Genomic DNA, 25,886 nt, shown 5'->3' with positions numbered 1-25,886 from the left:
GCAGCGATTTTTGGAAAGAACATTCCAATCAGGGCAAGCAGCAAAGGCAAAGTCTTTCAGTCATGAAAATGACTATATATTGGGGAAGTGGATCAATGTGGCTGGAATGAGCATTGGAAGTAGTGTGAGATGAGGTGGACAAGCGAGGGAGCTGGGACACATAGAGCCCTGTGTGTCTCTGTAAGTTTGGTGACAGGGGAAGCCACTAGAGAGAGAAGTGTCTTGCTTTACCTTTTGGAAGGATCTTTTTCCATTCAAATTCTTTGCTCAGGACAGGGGTGGGGTGGGGTAGGGGCATACAAGAGGAACGCTGGAAAGACCTGTGTAACAACAGTACTGAAATGTAAATAAGCTCTTGCTGAGGTTGGCTTGTTAGGTGGTCCAGGTTTTACAAACCCCATATTTGGGGGATACTGCTAGCAGCGGTCAGAAGTCCACTGGAGGACCTTTAAACACTGAGGCGTACATTTGTGTGTGTGTACAGCATGTGAAGGTTACTTTGGCTACACAGGGAACAAGAACCAGAGGACAGAAATAGATGCCATGTGTGACTTTGGACACCTCAGTTTTCTCATCTGCCAAAGAGGGATGGACATATGCCCTTCTTGTGTGGACTGACAGAGTCTATGTGGCAGCATGATTGTAGCAGGTCCTACACACACAGGATGTCATCATTTTAGCATTGCATGTCTATAACTTAAGATCTTTCTTGTGCTCTATTTGGGCACAAAACTTTTTTCTTTTGTTTTTCCCTTACATTTTGTAGTGTTAGAAACATTTTAAGCATATTGCAAAGGTGAAAGAATTTTACAGTGAACACTCATAAAATCTTAGACTTACATTCTTCAATATTTTATTTTTTAATCACATACCCACTAATGACCCTTCTATCCATTTTATATGTGAGTTCATTTTAAAGGAAAATACATATATTTTTATACTTTTCCCTATATCCTTCAGCAAAATATAGTCATCATCTGAGATAGTTACCTTTTGTTTTGTTTTTGGTAAGAAATCTTGTGATTTGACTTACCAGATTTCAAATACTATTATTGATAGTCAACATGCTATACATTAAGTATGATTGTTTCTTTTATAAAATTTATATACAAGGAGTCACATGAGTCTTAAGTACATATTCACTGAATTTTGACAAATGCATATACCTGCAAAACTTAAACCCTTGTCAAAATATTGGATATTACTTTCACTCCCAGAGTTTCCTACCACTGCTTAGTTTTGCCTGTTGTAGAACTTCACATAAATGGAATTGTGTCCGAATTTTTTGCAGCAAAATTTTGAGATCCATCTGTGCTTATAATAAGTAGTTTATTTCTTTAACAAACATAGTTTATTCATTTTCTTATTGTAGGACTTCTGTGTTATTTCCAGTTTGGGGCAATTATAAACAGAGCGGCTATGAACATCCTTATACAAGCTTTTTTGTAAACAAATGTTTTATGCCTTTTGGGATAAGTATATGTTTAATTTTATAAGAAATTGCCAGAACTTATCTTCTGTAAGAAATAGTTATCTAAAATTATTACATGGTTTTTTTCTGTATATAAAATTAGCATGTTATTTTATATTTCCATCATCCATGTATGAGACTTCAGGGTATTCTACATCCTTCCCATATTTCAGAGTTATTGATCTTTTAAATTTTATTCATTCTGGTAGATATGTAGTTTTTTCAAATGTTCATTGACACTATTGTGTCTGTTAAACTGAAAACATCATGTAAGAGTATCCTGTTAGTTTTATCAAATCTTAATCCTTAAACTCACACTACACAATCTTGACTATAGCGACTGTACAGTAAGTCATGAAGTTGGAATGAGTGTTTCAACTTTAGTCATTTTTTTCAAGCGTGGTGTTTGTTTATATATATCTTTAAATTTCCGTATAAGCTTTAGAACAACCTGCTCAGATTATACTGAAAGTATAAATCAGTTTTGAGATAACTGATATAAAAATATTGAATTGTCAATTCATGATCATGGCATGCACCTCCATTTCATTAGATCTTTAATTTTAACAATTTTTTGTTGCTTTCAGCAATGTTCAAGTTTTCAGTAAATTTTCTGTTAAATTAATTCCCAAGAATTATGTTTTTAAGTGCTAATGTAAACAAGATTTTGAAATTCTATTTACTGCTCTAATAGTAATTGATTTTTGTATATTAACATTGCATCCTAGCTAAATTCAGTCATTAATGGTAGAAGTTGCTTTGTTCATTTGATTTTATATGAAAAAATATCATCTGCAAAGAAGGACTCATTTTGTTACTTCCTTTCTGTTCTTTTCTCATTTTATTTATTTTACATACCTTTCAACAGTGCCTAGGACTACCTAGACAAAACTAGAGGTGTGGAGGTGGACATTCTTGCTTTGTTTACCATTGTGTTTACTATCTCACTGTTATGCTAACTATAATATTTTTGTAGATCCCCTTTAATAGACTGATGATAATTCCTTCCTTTTCCAATTTATCATGTGTGTTAACTTTTGTCAAATGCATTTTCTGCATCTATTGGAATAATCAAAAGTTTTTAGCCCTTTATTCTTCAATATATGGAATTATATTGACTTTTAAATATTAAACTGTGCTTATATTCTTGGGATAAACCTTACTTGATCACAATATATAATTCTTTTTTTTGGGGGGGGGGTCCGGTCATGAGGCCTGAACTCTGGGTCTGGGCGCTGTCCCTCAGCTCTTCAGCTCAAGGCTAGCGCTCTACCACTTGAGCCACAGCGCCGCTTCTGGCTTTTTTCTTTTTGCTTATGTGGTGCTGAGGAATGGAACCCAGGGCCTCATGCATACAAGGCAAGCGCTCTACCACTGAGCCACCTTCCCAGCCCCTGGATTATCTTTATCTGTCCATTCTGCTTCCATTCATTCATTCATTCATTCAGATAAAGTCTTTATCTGATTTTAATATGGGGACTATGCTGGCCTTGTAAAACAAACTTCTCAATTTTTTAAAGTTATTTTATGTTTTTCCTGAAAATCATTTTCTGACTAGAAGTTTTCATCAGCATTTCTGGGTAGGCATGACATAATAAGGTAATAACCTCTCATCTTGAATACATTTGTGATTCTTGACTTTTCCTCCTTCCATAGCATACCTCCTAACCACCTCAGGAAATACCTCTACTGGTACTTTGGTCTATTCAGCAGGCCACGAAAAGATCTTTTGCTCCCCTCTTTGCCATGCAGAAGTATACAATGTGTGAAGGGGAAATTCTGGCTACCAAAATCCTATCCTGCTTACAAGTATCAACTCGGACACTCAAAAACTTCCCATGTCTCCCAATGGGAATGAACATTTCCCTCACTGCATTCTTCCTCAGAGCGACTCCCTTGGCAATTAGACTTCCTTGGGAGGCTCTTGCTAATAGTCCTCATCTAGCGTTCCAGTCCTGACTATCATATTCTCTGGACACCATTTTCTCCTGAGCCTTGGAACACACATTTCTACTTTAGGAAGCCAGGGATAGCCTGGGTCACTAGCACTTCACAACTATCTTTTTCCTTAAAAAAATTGTGAAGTTTGACTACATTATTTCATCTCACTGATGAAAATGGCAATGAGACATTACATAAGAGAATCCGTGTGTAAATGCCTAGGTTCCGGTACCTCACCGCACACTCTGTGACTCAATTTGTGTCTTTTCCTCACTGTGTTCATTGCAGCATGATGGTTCCTGGCAATGCAGCTGGGGTCGCTAAGCAGTTTCTGCGCTGCGTCTTCCATCAGCTGGCCCCTAACGGCATCTTTCCTCAGCTGTTCCAGAGCACCATCAAAGGTAATTCACTTGCGGCAGATGCAGGCACTGGAAGCTTGCCTAGGCAGAGACCCAAACACTGCTAAATCTGATGAATGTCTTTGCAGATGGGACTTTTTTACGGACCTTAGCCACGTCTCTCATGGACTTCAATGAGCTCAGCTCCATTGCTGCTCTCAGTCAGCTCTTGGAGGTAGGTTTGTTCCAATGATAGGCTAGGCCCCAGCCAAAATCATGTGGCACGTTGGAGTCACTCCATAATAGTACCGCTGGGGGAAATCCAGTAATTTCACATAAAACTTAGATATTGGATGGGCTTATTGTCATCCAGAATGTCCAGACTTGAACTAAGGGGTATCCACCGGGGTTGAGAACTCACATCTACAGAATCACCCTATTCTGGAATTCAGAATACATGTACAGAGGAGAGCAGCATGTATATTGTATCATGAGAGCCGGATTTGAGTTTCTGCACCACTGCTTCTCCCAGGATCTCAAGATGTGATTTGTGGAACAGTTCCACTGCATATTCACGATGTCATGCTGTATTGTATGATGGAATTCAAGTCCTAGCTCTAGTACTTTTAGACTATACTGCAAGACTCCAGTTCTTCTCCTTTGCACTGTTTGATGGTTCTCAGGCATTGTTAGGAGAAAAGTTGCTGTTGTGTAATTACTTCTAGGCCTTGTCCTGGAGAGTTCTTCCCAGCAAGCATGACTCATTCTCTCTTCTTGGCACCTGGCCATGCCAATTATAGATTCTTAGAAGATTACTTCTTTCTTGCTCACGTTTCACCTTTCACAGAGTCAAAGATCACCAGTTCCCCCCGCCAAGTTTATTTAAACATATCCATATTCATTCTGCTTATTACAGTAATTTGCCTAGCTAGTAGGCACTCAGCACATGATTGTAGTGAGAATAGGTGGTTTTAAAGCAATCTGTACCAAGTAGCTTTATGACTTCCTGTGTAATTTTCAGCAGTTGATTGCCTATGCTTTTGTGTTTTTAGGGTCTAAATAACAAAAAGAATTTACCAGCAGGGGGTGCTATGATACGCTGTTTGGAAAACATTGCTACATTCATGGAAGCTTTGCCCATGGATTCTCCTAGTAGCCTCTGGACCACAATCAGCAACCAGTTCCAGACATTTTTTGCCAAGCTGCCTTGTGTTTTACCTCTGAAGGTAAGCAGAGCCCACAACTTCAGTTTGAGTTACTTTCTGACCATCTGCTTACAGAGATGAGTACAAGAGTCAGGTGATTTGGTGTTCCTAAAGGTCTACAAGGAATTGGTCAGGCACCAAATGAAGAAAATATGCTTAGATTGTTCTTTCTGATATGACAGAATAAGAATGATATGAGGTTGGCATTTTTCTTACTGATAATAATTAGCTCAGTCAGTAATTGCATATTTTTAGTTGATTAAAAAAATGTTTAGAAAGGGGCTGGGGAGGTGGCTCAGTGGTAGAGCGCTTGCCTTGCATGCCTGAGGCCCTGGGTTCGATTCCTCAGCACCACATAAGCAAAAAGAAAAAAGCCAGAAGTGGTGCTGTGGCTCAAGTGGTAGAGCGCTAGCCTTGAGCTTTAGAGCTGAGGGACAGCGCCCAGGCCCAGAGTACAGGCCCCATGACTGGACCCAAAAAATAAAAAAAAAGTTTAGAAAGACATTTGACCTAAAAATTTTTCTTATATGGATGTAAGAAAAGTAATAATAGATAACATTTTTGTCTTTAAGAAGCTCAGACCTATGTAAAGTTTCAGTTTTTAAGAATAATCTAAAGGGAAGAGATCGTGTACTTGTGAATAATGTAATTGCAGAACCAAGATGACATTTCTGTTGAACTGCTTGCTGTGCATGACACTATACAACGTTCAAGAATACACACACACACTTGAGTTACCTAGCTGAACGTGTGAGCCCAGGGACGTTACCAAGATGGTCCTGCTAAAAACATAAAAACAGAAGCCTGTGCTGTTACAACCGGAAGAGACCTATTAAACCCATTCTTTCCATGACCCATCTTCTAATTGGGGAGTTTCCAACTCACAGAAGTGGTATAACTTGCTTGAATAGTTTGGTGGTGGCAACATGAGGTACAGAACTGAAGTCTTCTAACTTACAGTCCAATATATTTTCAACTAAAAGATTCCTTGCATTCTTCTAAAATGGGAAAGAGTTGCAGGCATTTATTTTTGTATAACCAGAGAAAGAAGACAACTGGTGTGGCAAAGCTAGGTCTTTGAACCTTGCTTGCTCCACTAAATGTTTTTCCCTTTATGCAGCTCATAGATACACGTATTTAAATTGGGACAAAAATAGTCACTTGTTGATCTAACGAGTGATGTTCCATGTTGATGGCTATATTCCAGGAATGAGTGTTGTGCATATATACACCACTATCACGATCAGCCTCCTACGGTCGATACTACTAATAGGTTCTATAAGGTTAATAATTCAGAGGCCTGTGGTTTGCTGGGCACTGCTTTGAGTGTGAGGTTATGGTACAAAGTGAAAGCACAGAACAGAGATCTTTATCACCTCTCTCATTCTATGAGCCCTTTTTGTCCAAATTGGAGTGGCTAAATAAATCCAGACAAAGAGGACTGATACTTTGGAACCATGTATGTATCCAGGAACTGGACATATGTGTGTAAATAATCTATTGTACACATTTAACGCGACTACATGGAACCTCCCTTGTCTATAGAGTCATTTGGGGCCTTATGGCTGAAGAGCCACCAATTGTAAGAGCAGGAGTGGGCAAGGTCAGCAAATTCAAATGCCCATGCTAAAATGTGATAGCAAAATTCTTGAAAATTGCACGCTGACTAGCTGGAAGTCTTGCCAGCTGTAAATAACTGGTGTGCCTAATTTGTGTCAATCAACTCTGCCCATGGGGGCTTTGCCTACAAGGTTAATGAATGACGTGCAGTGAGACAGCATAATGAGGAGAAGGGAGACCCTTCACAACCGTAATGCACCAGTTCTCCTCCTGTGGCCTCCTCCATGCCTGCTGATCCTTGTTATGTAGGAGAACATGCTTCATGTAGTGGGCCTTTTCATTTTTTTCTAAGATGACATTTCCTGATTTTTAAATCATGAGGCAGGGGAGGAGATGTGGGGGGCTTGATACAGAGCCTGTTGTCAGCCTTGGTTGAAAGTAAGTCAGTGTTACATCACATCTTAGGGTTGCTGAGCATGTTCAATAGGCCAGTAGTTCTTTTAGAAGATAAGATATTTTTAGGATTCGTGTAAGAATTTTCCCTGCTAGAGAGTGATAGAGAGGGTGAGATTCATTGAAACATATGAATATATATGGGAAGGCAAACAATGAAATTTCTCTCTGTAAAACTGTGCTAGATCAAAACTAGGCAGATCAGGGAACTACTTCTGTTCTGATTTTAATCTGTTGGAAAAATATTAAGCCATTGAAAACACTGTATTTTGACTTCATTAGGGTGCATCCATGTCCCTGAAGAACTTGCTAAAACACAGATTTTTGGACCTAATTCAAGAGTTTGTGATTCAGTAGGGGTAGGGCCCGAGGACTTGCATTCTCACAGGTTTTCAGGTAGTAGACGTGCTTGCTGCTCCAGGGATTCTGCTTAGTGTGTGCTACAGAAACAGAACAATACCTGCTGTTATGATATATTTACAATTTTTAAAGTATCTGTGTTTATTATTTCTGTAACATTTTCTTTCAACCTAGTAAACTCAATTTTAAAAGTACTTTTTTTTTTTTTTGCCAGTCCTAGGGCTTGAATTCGGGGCCTGGGCACTGTCCCTGAACTTCTTTTGCTCAAGGCTAGTACTTTACCACTTGAGCCAAAGCACCACTTCTAGCTTTTTCTGTTTATGTACTACTGAGGAATCGAATCCAGGGCTTCATTCATGCTAGGCAAGCACTCTACCACTGAGCCACATTCCTAGGCCTAAAAAGTACATTTTGATGTAGAAGTTTGCCAAAATAGACCTCTATTTTAGATTTGTACAGTATGATTTTATCTGGTAGAAATTTTGCTTCTTTTCCCCAGGTTTTGGTCATGTTTTTTCATGTCATGTCAGAGCAAGGACAGATGAAACTGGTTCTTACTTGGACTAATGGCTTTTAATGGTCTTAAGGGTTTTTTTTTCCAAAATAGTGTCTTTCAAAAATTAGTGTATCTCTTCAGAGTTGGATACATTTAATATCTACCTGTCCACTTATGGGGCCATCTATTCATGTATCCATCCATCCATCCATCCATCAGTTCTCTATCCAATTTTCTATATGATTTAATTTTAGAACACTTGGTCTTTTAGGAACTGAATCTAACTATTTAATCATTTAGCATTATTATTCATTTTAACATGACAGTGTATGAATATATGGCTTGGGAAGCTGTGTAGAGATAGTTATTTTTCTTTTTTAGCTTAAGCAAATTCAAGAAATATTTGAAGCAAATGATAAATTAAGGAGACTTTGATTTTTTCATATTTGTTCAGTGTTCTTTAGATTCCAGTTTGAGAATTATGATTTGCCTGTTGAAGATACCCTCCACCAATGCCACAAGGGTATGTATGTTTCAGAAAAATGTAAATGGAAGTTATATTTATATAAAATTATATATAGTTTACATATAACTATATATAGTTTATATAGATGTGTATATAAATATATAAATATAAATATATATATATATATATTACAATGCCATTGTTTGTAATATCTGGGGCCATGCCTACCAATCCATCTTCCCTACTACTAACTAGGTGATCTTTCTAAGTACAGAAATCATTCTATATCAATTTGATACATGTTTGCATCCCTATTTATTCACTGACAGCATTTCAAGACAACATTATGCAGAGCAAAGAATGCTGAATCAACAGTACTACCTCAAAAATTTCCTTAAGATTTTTCTACAGGGTCTGTACTTTTCTGTTTTCTGTGGGGAGCACAAATAAGCAAAAAATATAATTCCATTTTCAGATGCAACTAACATTTAATGAATTCATTTTTGCATATATGAGAAAAAAAGAATCTCCCAAATGCCCATATACTTTGATTTATTCATTCTTTTCATGGGAAAATATTCCAAAGAAAATGAAAATGAAAATTTTATGCAAAAATATATTTATTGGAGAGTATACATACAAAAATAGATGTTTATGAAGAATTGATACTGTAAATTTCTTGTTGAGTTACCAAAAAAGGTAATTCTTTATATGAAAAGTTATATGGATAAAATGAAGAAGGGAAATGTATCAAAATGTTATCACTAGGTACTTGGTTTCTGTATGACTTTAATTTCCTCATTACTACTTTCCTACAAAACCTAAGTCTGCACATTAAGCATGGAATACTTTATAAACCATACCCAAAGGACTGACGACAAAATTCCAGAAGTAGTAAAAGTCATAGCATGAAAATGTTGTAAAGTGTCCAGTTAAATCCTGCCTTCTCTACAAAGCAGTTTTACTTTGGGAAAATTACTCTGGAACTTGGATTTGAATTTTATCTCATAACTGCATGGCCTTAGGCCAGTTACTTGTTTACTTAAATGCTTCAGCTCCCAAACAGGGAGAGCTACTAAAGTTCTAGAAGGTTAACAATGAAGATCTCAGCCAGCACTGATGGAGAATATATTTTTGCCAAGTACATTTCATATGTTTTCTTCAATTCTCACAACCCTTCTAAGGTTAAGCCTCTATCTTTTCCCTTCTTCCGAGGAGAAAATTAAGTCCTAAAGAGGTTAAATCACTTATTCAAGATTACAAAGAGGGAGAGTTCAAAAGCACTTAGATTCCGGCGCTTGTGTCATTAAACCTATTATAATATTCTGTCTCCCAGGATAGTTATAAGAAATAGGAGTGTGATGCAGTGAATGGAAACATTAGCTCTGCTTGACCCTCAGTAGGTGTGCTCCATCATCATTTCTAAATCACTTAAGAAAACTAGGACCAGGGGTAGTGGTGGCACTCAGGAGGCTGAGACAGGAGGATCATGAGTTCAAGGCCAGTCTGAGCTAGCGAGATACTGTCTCAAAAAAGCAAAACCCAGTGGGTGAGATTCAGGTAGAGAAACCATAATGGATAATGTCTTCCGATCAACACTGATAAGGCTGGGTCAGGCTGGCACTTGGTGCTTGCTCTGTGAGTGAGTGAGAAGACAGGCTTGTGGAGGGTCTGAATCCCATGAACCATCCACACCTAACTGTTCTGGGAAACAGAGTGGAAGACCCTGGGACAAACAACCCTGTCCAAGAAATCCTGGGATCTGGATTGCTCCGGGCAGACAGGACTGGTTTGTAGTCAGGTACAGCTGTACATGATGCTACATGGAAAAATGGTTTTTTTAAAAAACAATTAAAAGAGTGGGAGGGGATTGGAGGGAAAAACTAGGAGAGAGTGGGAGGGGAAGGGGTGACACTGTCCGACAGGAAACGCACTCTTTACCTGACGTATGTAACTGTAACTAACCCCTCTGTATATTACCTTTAAAATAACAATGAACACATCAAAAGCGATAAAAATTTTAAATTATGCTCTTGAGTCATTGGTGGACGCTTTTGTTTGTATTAGACCAGCAGAGTTCCTACGGTAGCCACTTAACTAAAAAAGAGTGTCATTAAAATGCAATAAGCATTTAATACTTCTTTTTTTTACTGTAAGAACCAGAAACTTATTTTCTTGGCCTTAATCTCATTATAGAGTTTGTTGGAGCCATTTTCAAAGCTTCTCAGTTTTGTAATTCAGAATGCTGTCTTTACTCTGGCCTACCTGGTGGAGCTGTGTGGCTTGTGTTACCGCGCCTTCACGAAGGTAAGATCTGCGTATGTTTGTGTGAAGACGGAAACCAACAGAAACTCTCTCTAATTACTGTCAGATCTCTGGGAGCTTAACTGCTTTAATATAGTTAAAAACGTGTCATTTTACCCAAGGTCTATAGCATATCACTGGAAAGAAACGCTTTAGTCGTATGTACATGCATCATACACATATTACATCTAAAATGCATGGATTTGGAGAATTGAGGTCAGGCGGTTTTGAAGAGATATTTTTCAATGACAAGAGTTAAAGAAGGTTGCTTTCAAGTTGCCTCTCTCATGATTATGGGCAAAGCCATCACTGCTTGTCATTTGTAAAAACCTATAAAGAGCATCTCAGTTCTCCTTTGTCTGTCTTTTCTTCAGTCTTGATTCTTGACCACTGAGATGAGAATCTCTTTTTGTGTCTTCTTGCCTTAATCATGGTTCCTCAGTTTAACTGTTTTTAGCACCTTGTTCCCTACAACCAAGAGAGTGGAAAAATACTCTCTGCCAGTGGTCAGAGCTGCTTTATTGGGAACTGGTAAACACTGTCCTAAGAGAAAAGCAGAAGGCAGGGGAAAATTGGGGGACCATGTCTGCCCTTCCAGTTTCAGATTTTTCACGCTTATTTTCAATGGAGTCTTTGTTTCTCTTGTTTTCTCTTTAACGTTCAGAATGCTTCTTTATTCATATTGGCTACTTCTATGAGTCCTTTATTTTCCCCCCCAAAATTAATTTTATAACAAGCCTCTCCTTCTATTTACAACACCCATGCTTCATTCATTTGTGTCCATTTTCCACATTCAGTATTCCATGATAATCTTCTCTTTGGCCTTTCTAATTATGAGCTACGTGTTACCCATATTTTCTGTTTTTTAAAAAACAGCATTTTTATTTTACATCCTTCTTTAAAATTTATTTTTTTTGGGGGGGGAGGTTCGGTTGTGGGGCCTGAACTCTGGGTCTGGGCACTGTCCCTCAGCTCTTTAGCTCAAGCTAGCGCTCTACCACTTGAGCCACAGCGCCACTTCCGGCTTTTTTCTTTTTGCTTATGTGGTGCTGAGGAATCAAACCCAGGGCCTCAGGCATGCAAGGCAAGCGCTCTACCACTGAGCCACCTTCCCAGCCCCCTTATTTAAAATTTATTTCTTTCTCTTTTCACTTAAAAAGTAAATTTGTGCAGCATAGAATTAAATGCAGTAAAGATGGTTTATTTTTATAAGTCATGCTCTGTCTCTCTTCCTCCTTCTTTCCCTCTCTTCTCTCCCTCCCCCTCCTCTTTCTCCTAATTTCTCTCTCTCTCTCTCTCTCTCTCTCTCTCTCTCTCTCTCTCTCTCTCTCTCTTCATAGTTAGAATTACAGGTAGGTGTGAGCCACTAGTGCCCATCTATTTCTCTCTCTTTGTTTGGCAGTACTGGGCCTTGAACTTTGGGCTTCATGCTTGGTAGGCTTGTGCTCCACCATTTGAGCCATGCCTCAAGCCATGCTTGCTGGTTATCTTTGAAATTGGGTCTCACAGGCTTTTCTGTCCTACTGTTCCAAGTAGCTAGGTGTGAGCATCCAGCACCTGGTTTATTTTATTCTTAATTACCTTTATTTAATATCTTCTGGATGAAAACCCACAATGAATTTGTACTTTAAATGCTGAACTTTATAGGTATTGATTAAGAGAATCTCTTAATTCCTTTATGAATTAAAGCTATTTATGGTTTTGTATACTCATGTATTCCTTCATATGTCATATTTCTATCATAATTTTAGCTGCCATTCCTCATTTCACACACACACACACACACACACACACACACACAATTTTTTTCCAATTTTTTATTGTGATTAAATGATTACATAATTTCCCAAATTTCACAGTATTGTGGGATAGTTATGCTTAGTTAAAGTCACAAACACATTCTAACTTTCATGGGGCAAATTGTCTATCATGGTCTGTAACATTTATGAGTTCTATGAGCTTTGCAATACAGTTATTTCTTCCACATTGGGTGATATGTACATTTCTTTTTTTTTTTTTTCTTTTGGGTCCGGTCGTGAGCTTGAACTCTGGGCCTGGGCGCTGTCTCTCAGCTCTTCAGCTCAAGGCTAGCACTCTAACACTTGAGCCACAGCACCACTTCTGGCTTTCTTTTTCTTTTTGCTTATGTGGTGATGAGGAATCGAACATAGGGCCTCATGCATGCAAGGCAAGCACTCTACCACTGAGCCACATTCCCAGCCCACATTTCTTTTGTTTTGCATAGCATCAGCTGTTCCCTCTTTCCCACTTGTTCCCTCCCTCCCATTGCTGCCATTGAGATGCTTAGTTTATTTTGATCAATGTCCAGTGCAGCTGATGGGTCCTGCTGTTGTATGTTTTTCCCTGATTCCCTCTAGTTCTGTGTCATCCTCCTAGCTTCCCTCTGGTGTGCACATATATGCCATATATGTGATCAGCAGCATGGGGTTATTTAGTAGTGATTCGACCAGATGAGTGGAAGTCCTTTGTTTCTTAAGTCCTGTTAATTTTGTTGTATCACCTAACATTTTGCATTTAACATCCACTTATCAGCGAGACCATGTGTTATGTGTTGTTTGTCTCTTTGCTCTTGGCTTACCTCGCTCAACATAATTTCTTCTAGCTCCATCCATTTCCCTGCAAATGCCATTATTTTGTCATTTCTAATGGCTGCATAATATCCCATTGTGTATAGATACCACAATTTTTGGATCCATTCATCTGTGGTGGGACATCTGGGTTGTTTCCATATCCTGGCTATTGTGAACAGTGCTGCAATAAACATGGAGGTGCATGTGTCCTTGCATACTGGTTCCTGTTGTTCAGAATAGACGCCTAGAAGTGGTATGACTGGGTCATGAGGAAGATCAATATTTAGCTTTCTGAGGACCCTCCAGACTGCTTTCCAAAGTGGTTGTATAAATGTACATTCCCACCAGCAGTGTAATTAGGGTTCCTCTTTCTCTGTATCCCCTCCAGCATTTGTCGTTGGCTGACTTTGGGATGTGGGCCATTCTGACTGGGTAAAGGTGATATCTCAGGGTTGTCTTTATTTGCATTTCCTTCACAACCAGGGATGGTGAACATTTCCTCATGTGTTTCTTTGCCATTTTTATCTCTTCTTCTGAGATGTCTCTCTTTAGTTCCCTTGCCCATTTAGTAATTGGTTTGTTAGGTTTGGGAGGGATTCGTTTTTTGAGTTCCCTGTATATACTGGATATTAACCCCTTGTCTGATATATTGCTGGTAAATATTTTTTCCCAGTTAGTTGGTTGTCTTTCTAGCTTGGTTGCTCTAGCTTTAGCTGTGCAAAAACTTTTTAAGATAGTCCCATTTGTCATCTCTCTCCAATTTGTTGTGACCCTGGGACTCTGTTCAGGAAGTTCCTGCCTGTGCCTATAAGTTCAAGTGTCTCTCCTACTCTGTCTTGCAGTAGTTTCAATGATTCAGGATTGATGTTAAGGTCTTTAATCCATTTTGAGTTGATGTTGGTGCATGGTGATAGGTTGGGGTCCACTTTTAGTTTTCTGCATGTGGCCTTCTAGTTTTCCCAGCACCAGTAGTTGAAGAGGCTGTGTTTTTTCCACTGTATGTCTTTGGCTCCTTTGTCAAATTTCCACTGACTGTAGGTGTGTGGTTTTATTTCTGGATCTTCTATTCTATTCCATTGGTCTTTGGGTATGTTTTGGGGCCAGTACCATGCTGTCTTTGGTATTATGGCTCTATAGTAGAGTTTGAAGTCTGGCATCAAGATCCCTCCCATGTTGTCTTTTTTGCCTGGAATTGTTTTGGCTATTCTAGGTCTTTTGTTGTTCCATATGAATTTTTGGATGGTTTTCTGTATTTCAGAAATGTACGTCATTGGGGAGGGGGGCCTGGGAATGTGGCTCTGTGATAGAGCACTTGCCTTGCATGCATGAGGCCCTGGGTTCGATTCTTCAGCACCACATAAGCAAAAAGAAAAAAGCCGGAAGTGGCGCTGTGGCTCAAGTGGTAGAGCGCTGGCCTTGAGCTGAAGAGCTGAGGGACAGCGCCCAGGCCCAGAGTTTAGGCCCCATGACCAGAACCCCGCAAAAAAAAAGAAAGAAAAAGAAATGTATGTCATTGGGATTTTAATAGGAATTGCATTGAATTTGTATATTAATTTTGGCAGTATTGCCATTTTCACTATATTGTCTGCCTATCCAAGAGCATGGAAGGTCTTTGCATTTCCTGGTGTCTTCTGTAATTTCTTTCTTTAAGTTTTTATAGTTTTCGTTAAATAGTTCTTTTACATCTTTGGTTAGGTTAATTCCTAAATATTTTATTTTGGGCGGGGGGTTATTGTGAATGGGGTTGCTTCCTTTATTTCCCTCTGTGCTTGTACATTTTAAGTGTACAGGAAGGCAACTGATTTTTGTGGGTTGAGTTTGTATCCTGCTACTTTGCCGAAGTGATTTATAATTTCTAAGAGTTTGGGGATTGTGAAGGTATAGTATCATGTCATCTGCAAAAAGGGATAGTTTAACTTCTTCTTTCCCTATGCGGATCCCTTTAATGTCTTTTTCTTGCCTTATTGCCCTGGCTAAGGGTTCCAGGACTATATTAAAGAGGAGTGGAGACAGTGGGCATCCTTGCCTTATTCCTGATTTTAGGAGAACTGGTTGTAGTTTTTCCCCATTAAGTATAATATTGGCTATTGGTCTGTCGTATATGGCTTTTATTGTTTTAAGGAATGTTCCTTCTATTCCTATTTTCTCCAGAGCTTTTATATGAATGAATGTTGTATTTTATCAAAAGCCTTTTCTGCATCTGTGGAGATAATCATGTGATTCTTGACCTTGGCTCTGTTGATTTATTGACTTACGTATGTTAAACCATCCCTGCATCTCTAGGATGAAGCCTACCTGGTAATAGTGTATGATTTTTTTTTATGTGTTTCTGGATTCTGTTAGCTAGAATTTTGTTAAGGATCTTTGCATCTGTGTTCATCAAGGAGATTGGTCTGTAGTTCTCTTTTTTTATTGGGTCTTTGGTTTGGGGATCAGTGTGATATTGGCATCGTATAATGAGTTTGGGATAGCTCTCTCCTTCTCTGCTTCTCTGAAGAGCTTGAGGAGTATGGGTATTAGTTCTTCTTTAAAGGTCTGATAGAGGGCTGGGAAGGTGGCTCAGTGGTAGAGTGCTTGCCTTGCATGCCTGAGACCCTGGGTTCGATTCCTCAGCACCACATAAGCAAAAAGAAAAAAGCCAGAAGTGGAGCTTTGGCTCAAGTGGTAGAGTGCTAGCCTTGAGCTGAAGAGCTGAGGGACAGCGCCCAGGCCCAGAGTACAGGCCCCACGACCGGAACCAAAAAAAAAAAAAGGTCTGATAGAATTCTGTTGTGAGTCCATCTGGTCCTGGGCTTTTCCTTGTTGGAAGACTTCTGATTATTTCCTGTATCTTGTTATAAGATATTAGCTTATTTAATTGATTTACTTCTTCTTTGCACAGTTTGGGCAACTTGCATTTCTCTAAAAATGCATCCATTTCTGTTAGGTTTTCTTTCTTTAGAGAGTATAACTTTTGAAAATAGTTCTTTATAAATGTTTGAATATCGTGGGTATTTGTTGTGATTTTTCCCATGGCATCCCTGATCTTGTTAATTTGTGTTTCCTCTCTTCTTAATTCATCTTGCCAAAGGTCTATCAATTTTATTTATTTTTTCAAAGAACCAGCTTTTTGTTTTATTAATTTTATTTATAATTTTCCTATTCTCTATCTCATTAATTTCTGCTCTTAATTTGACTATCTGGCTCCATCTAGTAACTTTAGGTTCCATTTTTTCATGTTTTTCTAGCTGTTTGAATTGCAACATCAGATTATTTACTTGGTCTGTCTCTATTTTCTTGATGTGGGCACTGAGGGTGATAAATTTGCCCCTCAGGACTGCTTTTGCTGTGTCCCACAAGTTTCTTTGTGATGTACTTCATTTTCATTGAATTGTAGGAACTTTTAAATTTCTTCTCTAATTTCTTCTGTTACCCAGGTGTTGCTTAAACTGTGCTGTTCAATTTCCATGTATTTGAGTAATTTCTGCAGTATGCTTTGTTACTGAGAAGTAGCTTGATTCCACTGTGGTCGGATAGGATACAGGGCATTATGTCAATCCCTTGTATTTGCTTAAGTTCCTTATATGAACTATGATATGGTCTATTTTGGAGAAAGTTCAATGAGATGCTGAGAAGAATGTGTACTGTGTTGTTTTAGGGTGAAATACTCAGTAGATGTGTTAGTTCTGCTTGAAGTATGGCCTCACTTAATTCGGTAGCTTCTTTGCCAATCCTCTGGTTGGTAGACCTGTCCTTTGGTGAGAGTGGGGTGTTAATTCTCCTAGTATTATCATATTGGGATCTATTTTATTCTGTAAGTTTGAGAGTATTTGCTTAACATATTTGGGTGCTCCAATGTTTGGGGAGTATAAGTTGATAATGGTAATATCCTTCTCTTGGATTGTTCCCTGTATTAATATGCAGTGTCCTTCCTTGTCTTTTTGTATTGATTTTAATGAAAAGTTTATTTTGTAGATATCAGGATAGCTACTCCTGCTTTCTTACTGGGGGCATTTGATTGGTAGATCCTTTTCCAACCCTTCACTCTGAGTATGTTTGTATGTTTGGCTGAGAGGTGGGTCTCCTGAAGGCAACAGATGGATGGGTCATGTTTTCTGATCCAATCTGGAGTTCTTTTTCTTTTGATTGGTGAATTAAGACCGTTAATATTAAGAGATAATATAGAGAGTTGCATTGTGGTCCCTGTCATTCCCTGTTTCTTTAAGGTTTTCTTCTTTCCTTTCCTCCTGTGCTTGCTCAGTTAGAATTCTATTAATGCCTGTCCCTGTTCCTGGTTGCCTTCTTCAGGTTGTGTTCCCCCTCTTAGTATTCTTTGTAATGCTGGTTTATTGTTTATTAATTCATTTAGTTTTTCTTTATTATTAGAATTTTTCAATTCTCCATCGAATGTGAATGCTAGCTTTGCCGAGTATATCAGTCTGGGCTGGCAGTTATTGGTTCTCAGGGCTCGCATGGTACTTTCCCAGGCCTTTCTTGCATTCACTATCTGTGTGGAGAAATCTGCAGTGATTCTGATTTTTTTCCCATTGTAGTGTAGCTCCTTCGTTTTTGCTGCATGCAAGATTGTTTCCTTATTATTCAGATCTATCATTTTTACTATAATGTGTCTAGAAGTGTTTCTCCTGGGATCCTGCTTGTTAGGTGTTCTATATGCTTCTGTTATGTAGGTAAGATGTTCTTTTTTAAGATGGGGCAGATTTTCATTGGTAATCTTGTTGAATATGTGTTGCATTCCCTTGCTTTGATATTCCTCAGCTTCGTCCACTCCAATTATATGAAGGTTAAATTTCTTGGCACTATCCACTTGCTCTTGGATTTCCCTTTGGCATAATTTAAGTGATTTTTCCATATATGTGACTTTTTGGTCCAGTTGGTGTATTCTGTCTTCTGTATCTGACACTCTACATTCCATTTCATTCACTCTAGTGGCTTCCATTGTGGTTTGCATGGAGGAAATGGACTCATTTATGGATTCGATGTTGGTTCTCAAAGTACTAATCTCACCTCTTAGTGAGGTGTGTACTGCCTCTATTTTTGCGTGCACCTCCTGTTTGAGACCCTGCATGTCTTTCAATAGTTCGTCCTGTGTTTTTTAAATTTCTGGTCTATTTCTCACTTTAATTCTTGAGTCATTGCCTTCAGCATCTCTTGGATGTAGCTTTTGTCTTCCATTCTTTTGTCTTCCATTCCTGCTTTGCTCCCACTGGGGCTCTCCCCTGGGTGGCTGCTGGTTTTTGGGGGTAGCTTGCTATCCTGGGTGTTGATAAACCTTGTAATTTTTCTCTGTGATTTTCGCATGGGGGTTCAGGGAAATTTTGGTCAATAGGTGTCTGTCTTCGCTTGGTTGCTGTTTCTGGGCTGCCGGAGAGAGTCTGTACCTGGTCTCAGTTCTGTTGGGGGGTCAACCTCCAGCTGCTGGTCTGACCCACGTAGGACTCTCGGCTCTCTGCTGTAGATCACTGGCAGTTCCTGCCTTTAGAAGGACTGAGTGGCCTAGACTGCTCCTGTTTACTCCTACGCGTGCTCTTAGTGAGATCTGGTGTGCTGGATGTGCTCTCCTAGTTGCTGGAGTCTGCTATGGGCTCTTGATGGTTTTTTGTTGTTGTTGTTGTTGTTGTTTTTGGCCGGTTGTGGGCCTGAACTCTGGGCCTGGGCGCTGTCCCTTAGCTCTTCAGCTCAAGGCTGGCCCCCTACCATTTGAGCCACAGTGCCATTTCTGGACCTTTCTGATTATGTGGTGCTGAGGAATCAGATCCAGTGCCTCATGTACACAAGGCAAGCACTCTACTGCTGAGCCACCTTACCAGCCTGAGCTCCTGCCTACCTGCCTATTATCAGGTGCTATGGCCTGAGTTGTCCAGTTCCTGGCCTGGGATATATGGGTCGGGTTCTGGTGGGGTTTGGGCTTTTGGTTCTCTTGCCCTGGACACCCAGGTCTTTTGCTGTCACGGGGTGATTCCCAGGGGGTGCAGTTCCCTGTTTTACTCCCTCTGCTGAGGCATATGCTCAGCTTCTGACTTCAACCCGGAGGAGTTGGTTGTGTTGCTCAGGCACCGGATCCCCAGGCCTGGTCCTGGCTCCTGGTCCCTGGCCTGGGGCATGCTAGTTGGAACTGTGCTGCTGTGTATCCCACCTAGGTTACACAGCCTGGAGTACACAGTTCAAGTTTCTTCCACTGTTGGCTGTTGTGACCCAGGGGCACTGTTCCTGGCTTGGGTGTTTCAGTTCCCTTTCCAGGGGTGCCCTTGATCTAGCCTGGCTGGCTGGGTGTGTTCCACGGGCTAGTGGAACTCTAGAATATTTCCCAGTTTTAGTGGGTCCTGTAGTCCAGGTGTTGGGGTAGGGGTTTCGGTCAAGGTCTGGGAGTTCCCACCAGCTCTGGTCTCCCTTGAGGGATACACTGTCCCCTGCGGGGTACTCACCCTGGAGCTAGTTGTTGTTTCTGTGCTATGTAGGTTGCTGGTTGCCGCTGCAATCAGAGTTCAGTTGCGATGCTTGAGGCCTGGGCCAGGCCGTGGTGGCTCTGTGTGTTTCTCCTCTGTCTCTGTTGATGCTGTTCAGGTCCGCGCCAGGGATGGGCCTCCAGCCTCCAGCCTCCGGCTGAGGGGTAGGGAAGGGGTCTCCATTCAGGTTCTGAGTGCTGGGGTTTGTCTTTATTTGTGCTCTCTGAATCAGCACCAGTACCTTGCAGGTCTTCTGCTCTGGCGTTCTGTGGGCGACCCGTGTAGTTCTGGGTTTCCTGCCGTGGGGCTGAGTGGCCTTGGCAGGATGGAGGCCCTCTGCTCAGAGAGTGAGGGGTGGGGTTGGATCTTTGTGCAGGCTCCCAGCCTGGAGGTTTCTCTGTTCAGGGCAATCAGCAGGTCCGACACTGAGGTCCCTCAGGCATCTTCTGCATAGGTGATCTGCAGACAACCCCTTGTGTCTCTGGAGACTCTGGCAGCCCCTGACGGGGCCGGGCTGGCGTTGCCCTGCAGTCAGTAAAGGTTGAGGGAGGGGTCTTCACGCTCCTTTGTTCTGAAATTCTTCCTTTTCCTTTTTGTTTTTTTCCACCTCTTGTTTTTCTCTGGGTCTTTTGGTTGTTGTCAGTCTCTTGGGGAAATTAAGCATTGGAACTCGAACTCTCTTTTTGGTTGGAGAGAGCTGTGGCGTTTCCCTACTGTCCCTTCACCATCTTGGTCCCCCCTCCCAAAATTATTATTTATAGAAAGTTTCACTCCATAATATTTCTTTCTCATATGATAATGAAAAATATAAGAAATAGTTAAAAGCAAATCAATGCATTGAAAATAGAACCTCATGACCCAATTTTCTTGAAATGTAAATATTAGAAAACCTATTAATGTTACCAGGTTAAAAGGTTAAACTACAGTTGTTATTTTAGCAGATACAAAAAAATAAAGCATTCTTTGTTAATTTGACATGAACTCATCAAACTTGAGAACGTCTTTGACAAAAGCTCTACTAGAAGCCTCTAGCAAGCATTGTATTTAATGGTACATGTCAAATCATAAGTAACACAGGTTCCCCAAGGTCACTGCTTCTGTTCTTCTGGTGCTAGAGGCTCTACTGAGTTCAGCAAGACAGGACACTAAGGTATGAGGATTACAAAGGAAAAATACAAGTGTCATTTTTCACAGATGTGGTTAGAAATAAACCAGAAGGAATCTATAGATACATTTTTAGAACTTAAAAGAGACTTCAACGAAGATGCTAGATAAGTATAACCAAATCATTTGTTTTAAATTCAGCTACAAATTATTGTAAAATGTACTTCTAAAATATTACTTATTGTGGCAACAAAAAATAAACCTAACAAAAATTTGCAAGAATGTTACAGAGATAACTGGAAATTTTTATTGAGTAACACTCAAGCACACTAAATAATGGAGACAAACCTCATTTTCAAGGCTGAGGACATGGTATAAATAACAAAGACAGCTTATCTCCTCAAAGCAATTTGTGAATTTATAATAATACCAATAAAAATTGTGGATTTTCTCTTCTGACATCAGTAAGAGAAATAATTTGAATCTGTCTTTCTCATTAACCTTTCAAAAGCTAAATAAAAAGTAAACAGTAGCCAGATGCCAGTTGCTCACGCCTGTAATCCTAGCTACTAAGGAGTCTGAGATCTGAGGATCATGGTTCAAGCGAGCCTGGCAGAAAAGTCCATGAAACTCTTATCTCCAATAAACCACCAGAAAACCAGAAGTGGCACTGTGGCTCAAGTGGTAGAGTGCTTGCCTTGAGCTGAAGGGCTCAGGGACAGCGCCTAGGTCCAGAGTTCAAGCCCCATGACCATACACACACACACACACACACACACACACACACACACACACACACACACACACACACACACACACACACACACACACACACACACACACACACACACACACACACACACACACACACACACACACACACACACACACACACACACACACCAGTATTTTCTGTTAAACTTCTTACAAGCACCAAAATGCTAACCAGATAGAGAAGAATTAATACAGAATCTCGGAGCACTCAGTACTGTAGAGTCGTGAGCCTTGCACTAAATGCTGGATTTGAGCTGGAATGTTTATCAGTCTGGAAGATGTGCTGACAGGCTGAGCTGCCATATTGGAAGGTGCATGACTCCAGGGAGACTCACACACTTTTGGCTAGGCTATGAAGGAAAAATAACTCACAGGTAAACTTGGACAATAAAATACGCCCATTATGTTGAAATCAGTCTAATATGCCTCGGCAGAAGGACTGATTCTGTGAAATATTATTAAATGTTGAATTGAGAAACATTGTAGAAAGGTGAAGAAAACTAAATAGGACAGTGTGCTATAATGAAGGCATACGTGTGTAGGAAGGTGCAAAAACATACATGAAATAATAAGCCATAGATGCAGAATTGTGGTTATTTCAAGGAAGGGAGGAAAGGAGGAAAGAACACGTTATGGCATCTTCAGCTGTGTCTATAGTTTATTTATTATTTTAAATAGAATGAATCCATTAAGGTAAAATGCTGTTTAGTGAAGGTGGGGGAGAGGTCGTGCTTTCTTTTTCTGTATGCTTGGAGTGGCTCATGACAAAATAAGCTACATAGAGGTAAGGAGACTTTTTGTAACATTGTACATTTTTCTCAGTCATTTTGAGTAAAAAAGTACTTTTAGTTTTGCTTGATAATGTCCTGATGGCTAAGAACCAAATCCTATAGTTTTAATATTTACGATATAGTCTGTTGTTTCATACTAATAAATTATATGTCTTCATTGCTTCAGTGGACTCATTAAATGTATAAAATGTCTCATTCTTTTTTAAGCTTTAATTTGACTTTTTCAAGACAATTTACTGCACTTAAAAATACTGTTTTTAATTCTTGGCCTGTGAATTTTTAGAAGCTCCTTTGACATGATCTACTCTAACTGAATTTTTTGAATTCTTACCTCTTCTATTTTGTTTTTTATGTAGGAACGGGATAAATTCTACTTGTCTCGTAGTGTTGTTCTAGAACTTCTACAGGCCCTAAAGCTCAAGTCCCCTTTGCCAGATACAAATCTCCTTCTGCTTGTCCAGGTAAGCTATGCTGTTTATACAACTTTTCATGAGATCACAGATATTTGGAAAACAAATAAGGGAGGTATGGGCCTAGTGATGAGAAATAATGTCTAGTGAGGAGAAATAGTGAGTGTTACAGGAGCAACGAACTAATACAAGGTACTCAGCACTTCCACCAGCTAAAAGAGCCAAAAAAAGAAAAAAGCAGTTGTTAGGTTTCTCCTTGTGTGGAATAGTTCTGTGAGGTATGAACAGAAGATTGAAACGAACATTTCTGTCCTCAAGGGATTTGTAGTGCAGTGATGGCTCTCTCAGCACAGCGGAGACAAAGGGGAGTCAAAAGAGGGGCAGCAGGCTGAGGGTTGAGTCACCGCATCTGTGATGGCCATGGTGGATGGCTGTATCCTTCAAGTGTACCGAGCTATGCCAGGTGTGCTGTATCAGTCAGGTGTGCTGAGGCCAGGGCAGGAGGTAGGTGTGAGCCAGCTTCTGTGGATCCATGGAGACCAGGGGCTTGCACACATCCAGGCCAGACTCTGGAGGATTGTCACTGCTGATGCTCTTGGATGTAGGTTGCTTCTGAGGAGCTGGAGCCCTTCAGCAGCAAGGCAGGCACGCAGGGTTGGATCACTCGAGACAGGCTCTGACTAGTACCGTGAGAAAGGGATGCAAACAAAATCTCGTGGGGCAGTTGAGAGCAGGAAGACTCCCACCTCCAGTACGGTGAAGTTAGGAAAGACTTCCTGAAGGAAATGGCGTGCCAGCTGGGTCACAGGGGATTGGTGGGTGCAGGCAAATGACTTTACCTGCCGTAGTTGTTCAGCCCAGAAGTGGACTGGCTTCAAGGAGTCGGGAGGGGTAGGCCCAACAGCCTACACCTGGGAGCTGCGCCCATGCTTTACTCCCGAAATTGCCCTCCACCTTGAGCGGAGCACACGGGCGTGGCCGGTCTGCCTGGGGCTTGGCACTCCACACCGTGAGGGCTGGAGGCTGGTTTTCTGTGAAGTGTGTTCACGGGCGTGGCCGGTCTGCCTGGGGCTTGGCACGCCACACCGTGAGGGCTGGAGGCTGGTTTTCTGTGAAGTGTGTTCACGGGCGTGGCCGGTCTGCCTGGGGCGTGGCACTCCGCACCGTGAGGGCTGGAGGCTGGTTTTCTGTGAAGTGTGTTCACGGGCGTGGCCGGTCTGCCTGGGGCTTGGCACGCCACACCGTGAGGGCTGGAGGCTGGTTTTCTGTGAAGTGTGTTCACGGGCGTGGCCGGTCTGCCTGGGGCTTGGCACTCCGCACCGTGAGGGCTGGAGGCTGGTTTTCTGTGAAGTGTGTTAGTCAGCTGTAATAAGCACTTCTCACCCCATAACAGAAGAACCATGGACAGTTTAAATCACCCCGTACTTAGGGAAAATCACGAAAACAATGATTTTTGCATCAAAGTCAGGTGACTAAATAACAATAAAATTCGCTTCAGGAGGAAAGAAAGCAAAAAGTAGACCCTTCTAAGTGGATTTTATGAATTTTCATCTGCCATTTCCAATGTAACATTTTCATCGTTTTTGGTTGGTTGGTTGGTTGGTTGGTTGGAGGTAGGGTCTCTTTTTGTATCCCAGGCTAGCCTCCCTTTTGATTTCTTTCTGCCTCTGGCTCCTGAGTACTGTGATTATATTTCAGCTTTTATGAACAATAATAACAGCATATATGCATATATGTATATATACACACATATACACATAGTTACATATATGTGTGGATATATATATATATATATATATATATATATATATATATATATCCACACATATATGACTCAGGTTGGCTGAGTGCCACTGACTCATGCTTGTAACCCTAGCTACTCAAGAGGCTGAAGCCTGTAGGATAGAGTTCAAAGCCAGCCAGCCTGGCCAGAAATGTCTGTGAATTCTGTTTCCAATTAGCCAGCAAAATGCCAGACTAGAGGCATGGCTCACATGGCAGAGCTCCAGCTGTGAACAAGAAAGCAGAGTAAGAGCATGAGGTGCTGAGTTTAGGCCCTAGCACAAAGAACCAAAAACAAAACAAAAAAAAAATGATTTAGGTTAGAGAGGTATTTTGGAGACACTGAGATCCAGCACATGAAGAACAACTTTATAAACAATTTCAACTTTCTCTAACAAAATAAATATGAAGCATTATGCCATTTTGAAGTAATAACACATTCTTTGTCCATCCGCTCTTAGGGTAAATACTTTCCTTTCCTAATAAGAGAAATGAATGTGGGGCATCGCTTATATGAGCAGTTCCCTTTTTCTTCCCGAGGTCCTGCCCAAGCCATGGAGAGAGGACTTCTATGCAGCATCTCTCTCTCTATGAGCAGTTCATCTCTCTGCAGTTTCCCAGTCCCTTTACTCTTGCCTTTGACTGCTGAGGCCCGTTCTCTGGAGAACGGAGGAGGAGATGGCCTGCTATCTCAGTAACTTCCCTAGCAATCTAGGCTAGACATGTGGGGAAGTTTTCACCTTACTGATGGACAGGGCCAGCTCCCAGCACTTGGGTAACCAAGCTCACAGTAAGGACAGAATGGTGGTCAAAGCCAGACAGTAACTTTCTTCATGGATATTTGTGATCATGATTGAAAGACAATAAGCAAAAACAGAAAAGAAGGGATAATTGGGAAGAAGAACTCCCATAGATAATCCCTCATGGTGCTACAGTTTCTCCAATGATAGGGTCCAGTCATTTTTTGAACCTGATTAGGAACTACTAGGGCACTTCCTGTGTAAATAGATGGATGAGTTTACTGAAACGAGCCCTGAGCCCTTCACGTTCTTCTTATCCTAGCTATAACATACCTTTGTTGTTTACCAAACATTTACACAGGAATGTGGGGCAGGGACAAATGATTTCTAAATATTTCAAGACAGTAGCAGAGAACAGTCATTTTTCAATTCCTAGAAACTCTTCTTCGAGGCCTGGCATCATGGGAAATTCCCCAGCCAAATATATCATGATTGTCTAACCATGACTTCTGCTGTTTGTTTTTACTTGCAAATCAGGTGGCTTTAAATACTCATGTGATTTTTTTTCCCAAACAAATAGAAACAAATAGACAGAAAAGGAAAAAAAATTGCCAACTGTCAGGATATGCCTCTCCCTATGCACTTGAGGCAGATGCA

The 25,886-nt window shown here is 40.5% G+C and overlaps 1 protein-coding gene across 8 annotated transcripts in view; it reads left to right on the top strand.

The window, feature by feature from the left end:
• Positions 1–25,886, top strand: part of Unc79 (unc-79 homolog, NALCN channel complex subunit) — a 238,323-nt gene that overhangs the window by 188,322 nt on the left and 24,115 nt on the right. For all 8 annotated transcript variants that reach the window (XM_069997680.1, XM_069997681.1, XM_069997678.1 and 5 more), the window contains 6 exons: positions 3,701–3,813; positions 3,900–3,985; positions 4,803–4,976; positions 8,279–8,347; positions 10,487–10,597; positions 22,654–22,758. In XM_069997680.1, the coding sequence (XP_069853781.1) occupies positions 3,701–3,813; positions 3,900–3,985; positions 4,803–4,976; positions 8,279–8,347; positions 10,487–10,597; positions 22,654–22,758 (658 nt within the window). The remainder of the gene's footprint in view (positions 1–3,700; positions 3,814–3,899; positions 3,986–4,802; positions 4,977–8,278; positions 8,348–10,486; positions 10,598–22,653; positions 22,759–25,886) is intronic.

The sequence above is a fragment of the Dipodomys merriami genome, unplaced genomic scaffold (genome assembly GCF_024711535.1).
Source record: "Dipodomys merriami isolate MVZ:Mamm:240054 unplaced genomic scaffold, mDipMer1.0.p SCAF_50, whole genome shotgun sequence".
Classification (NCBI taxonomy): domain Eukaryota; kingdom Metazoa; phylum Chordata; class Mammalia; order Rodentia; family Heteromyidae; genus Dipodomys; species Dipodomys merriami.
Note: the sequence above shows the minus strand (reverse complement) of the source record. Positions and strands in the feature narration are given on the sequence as shown.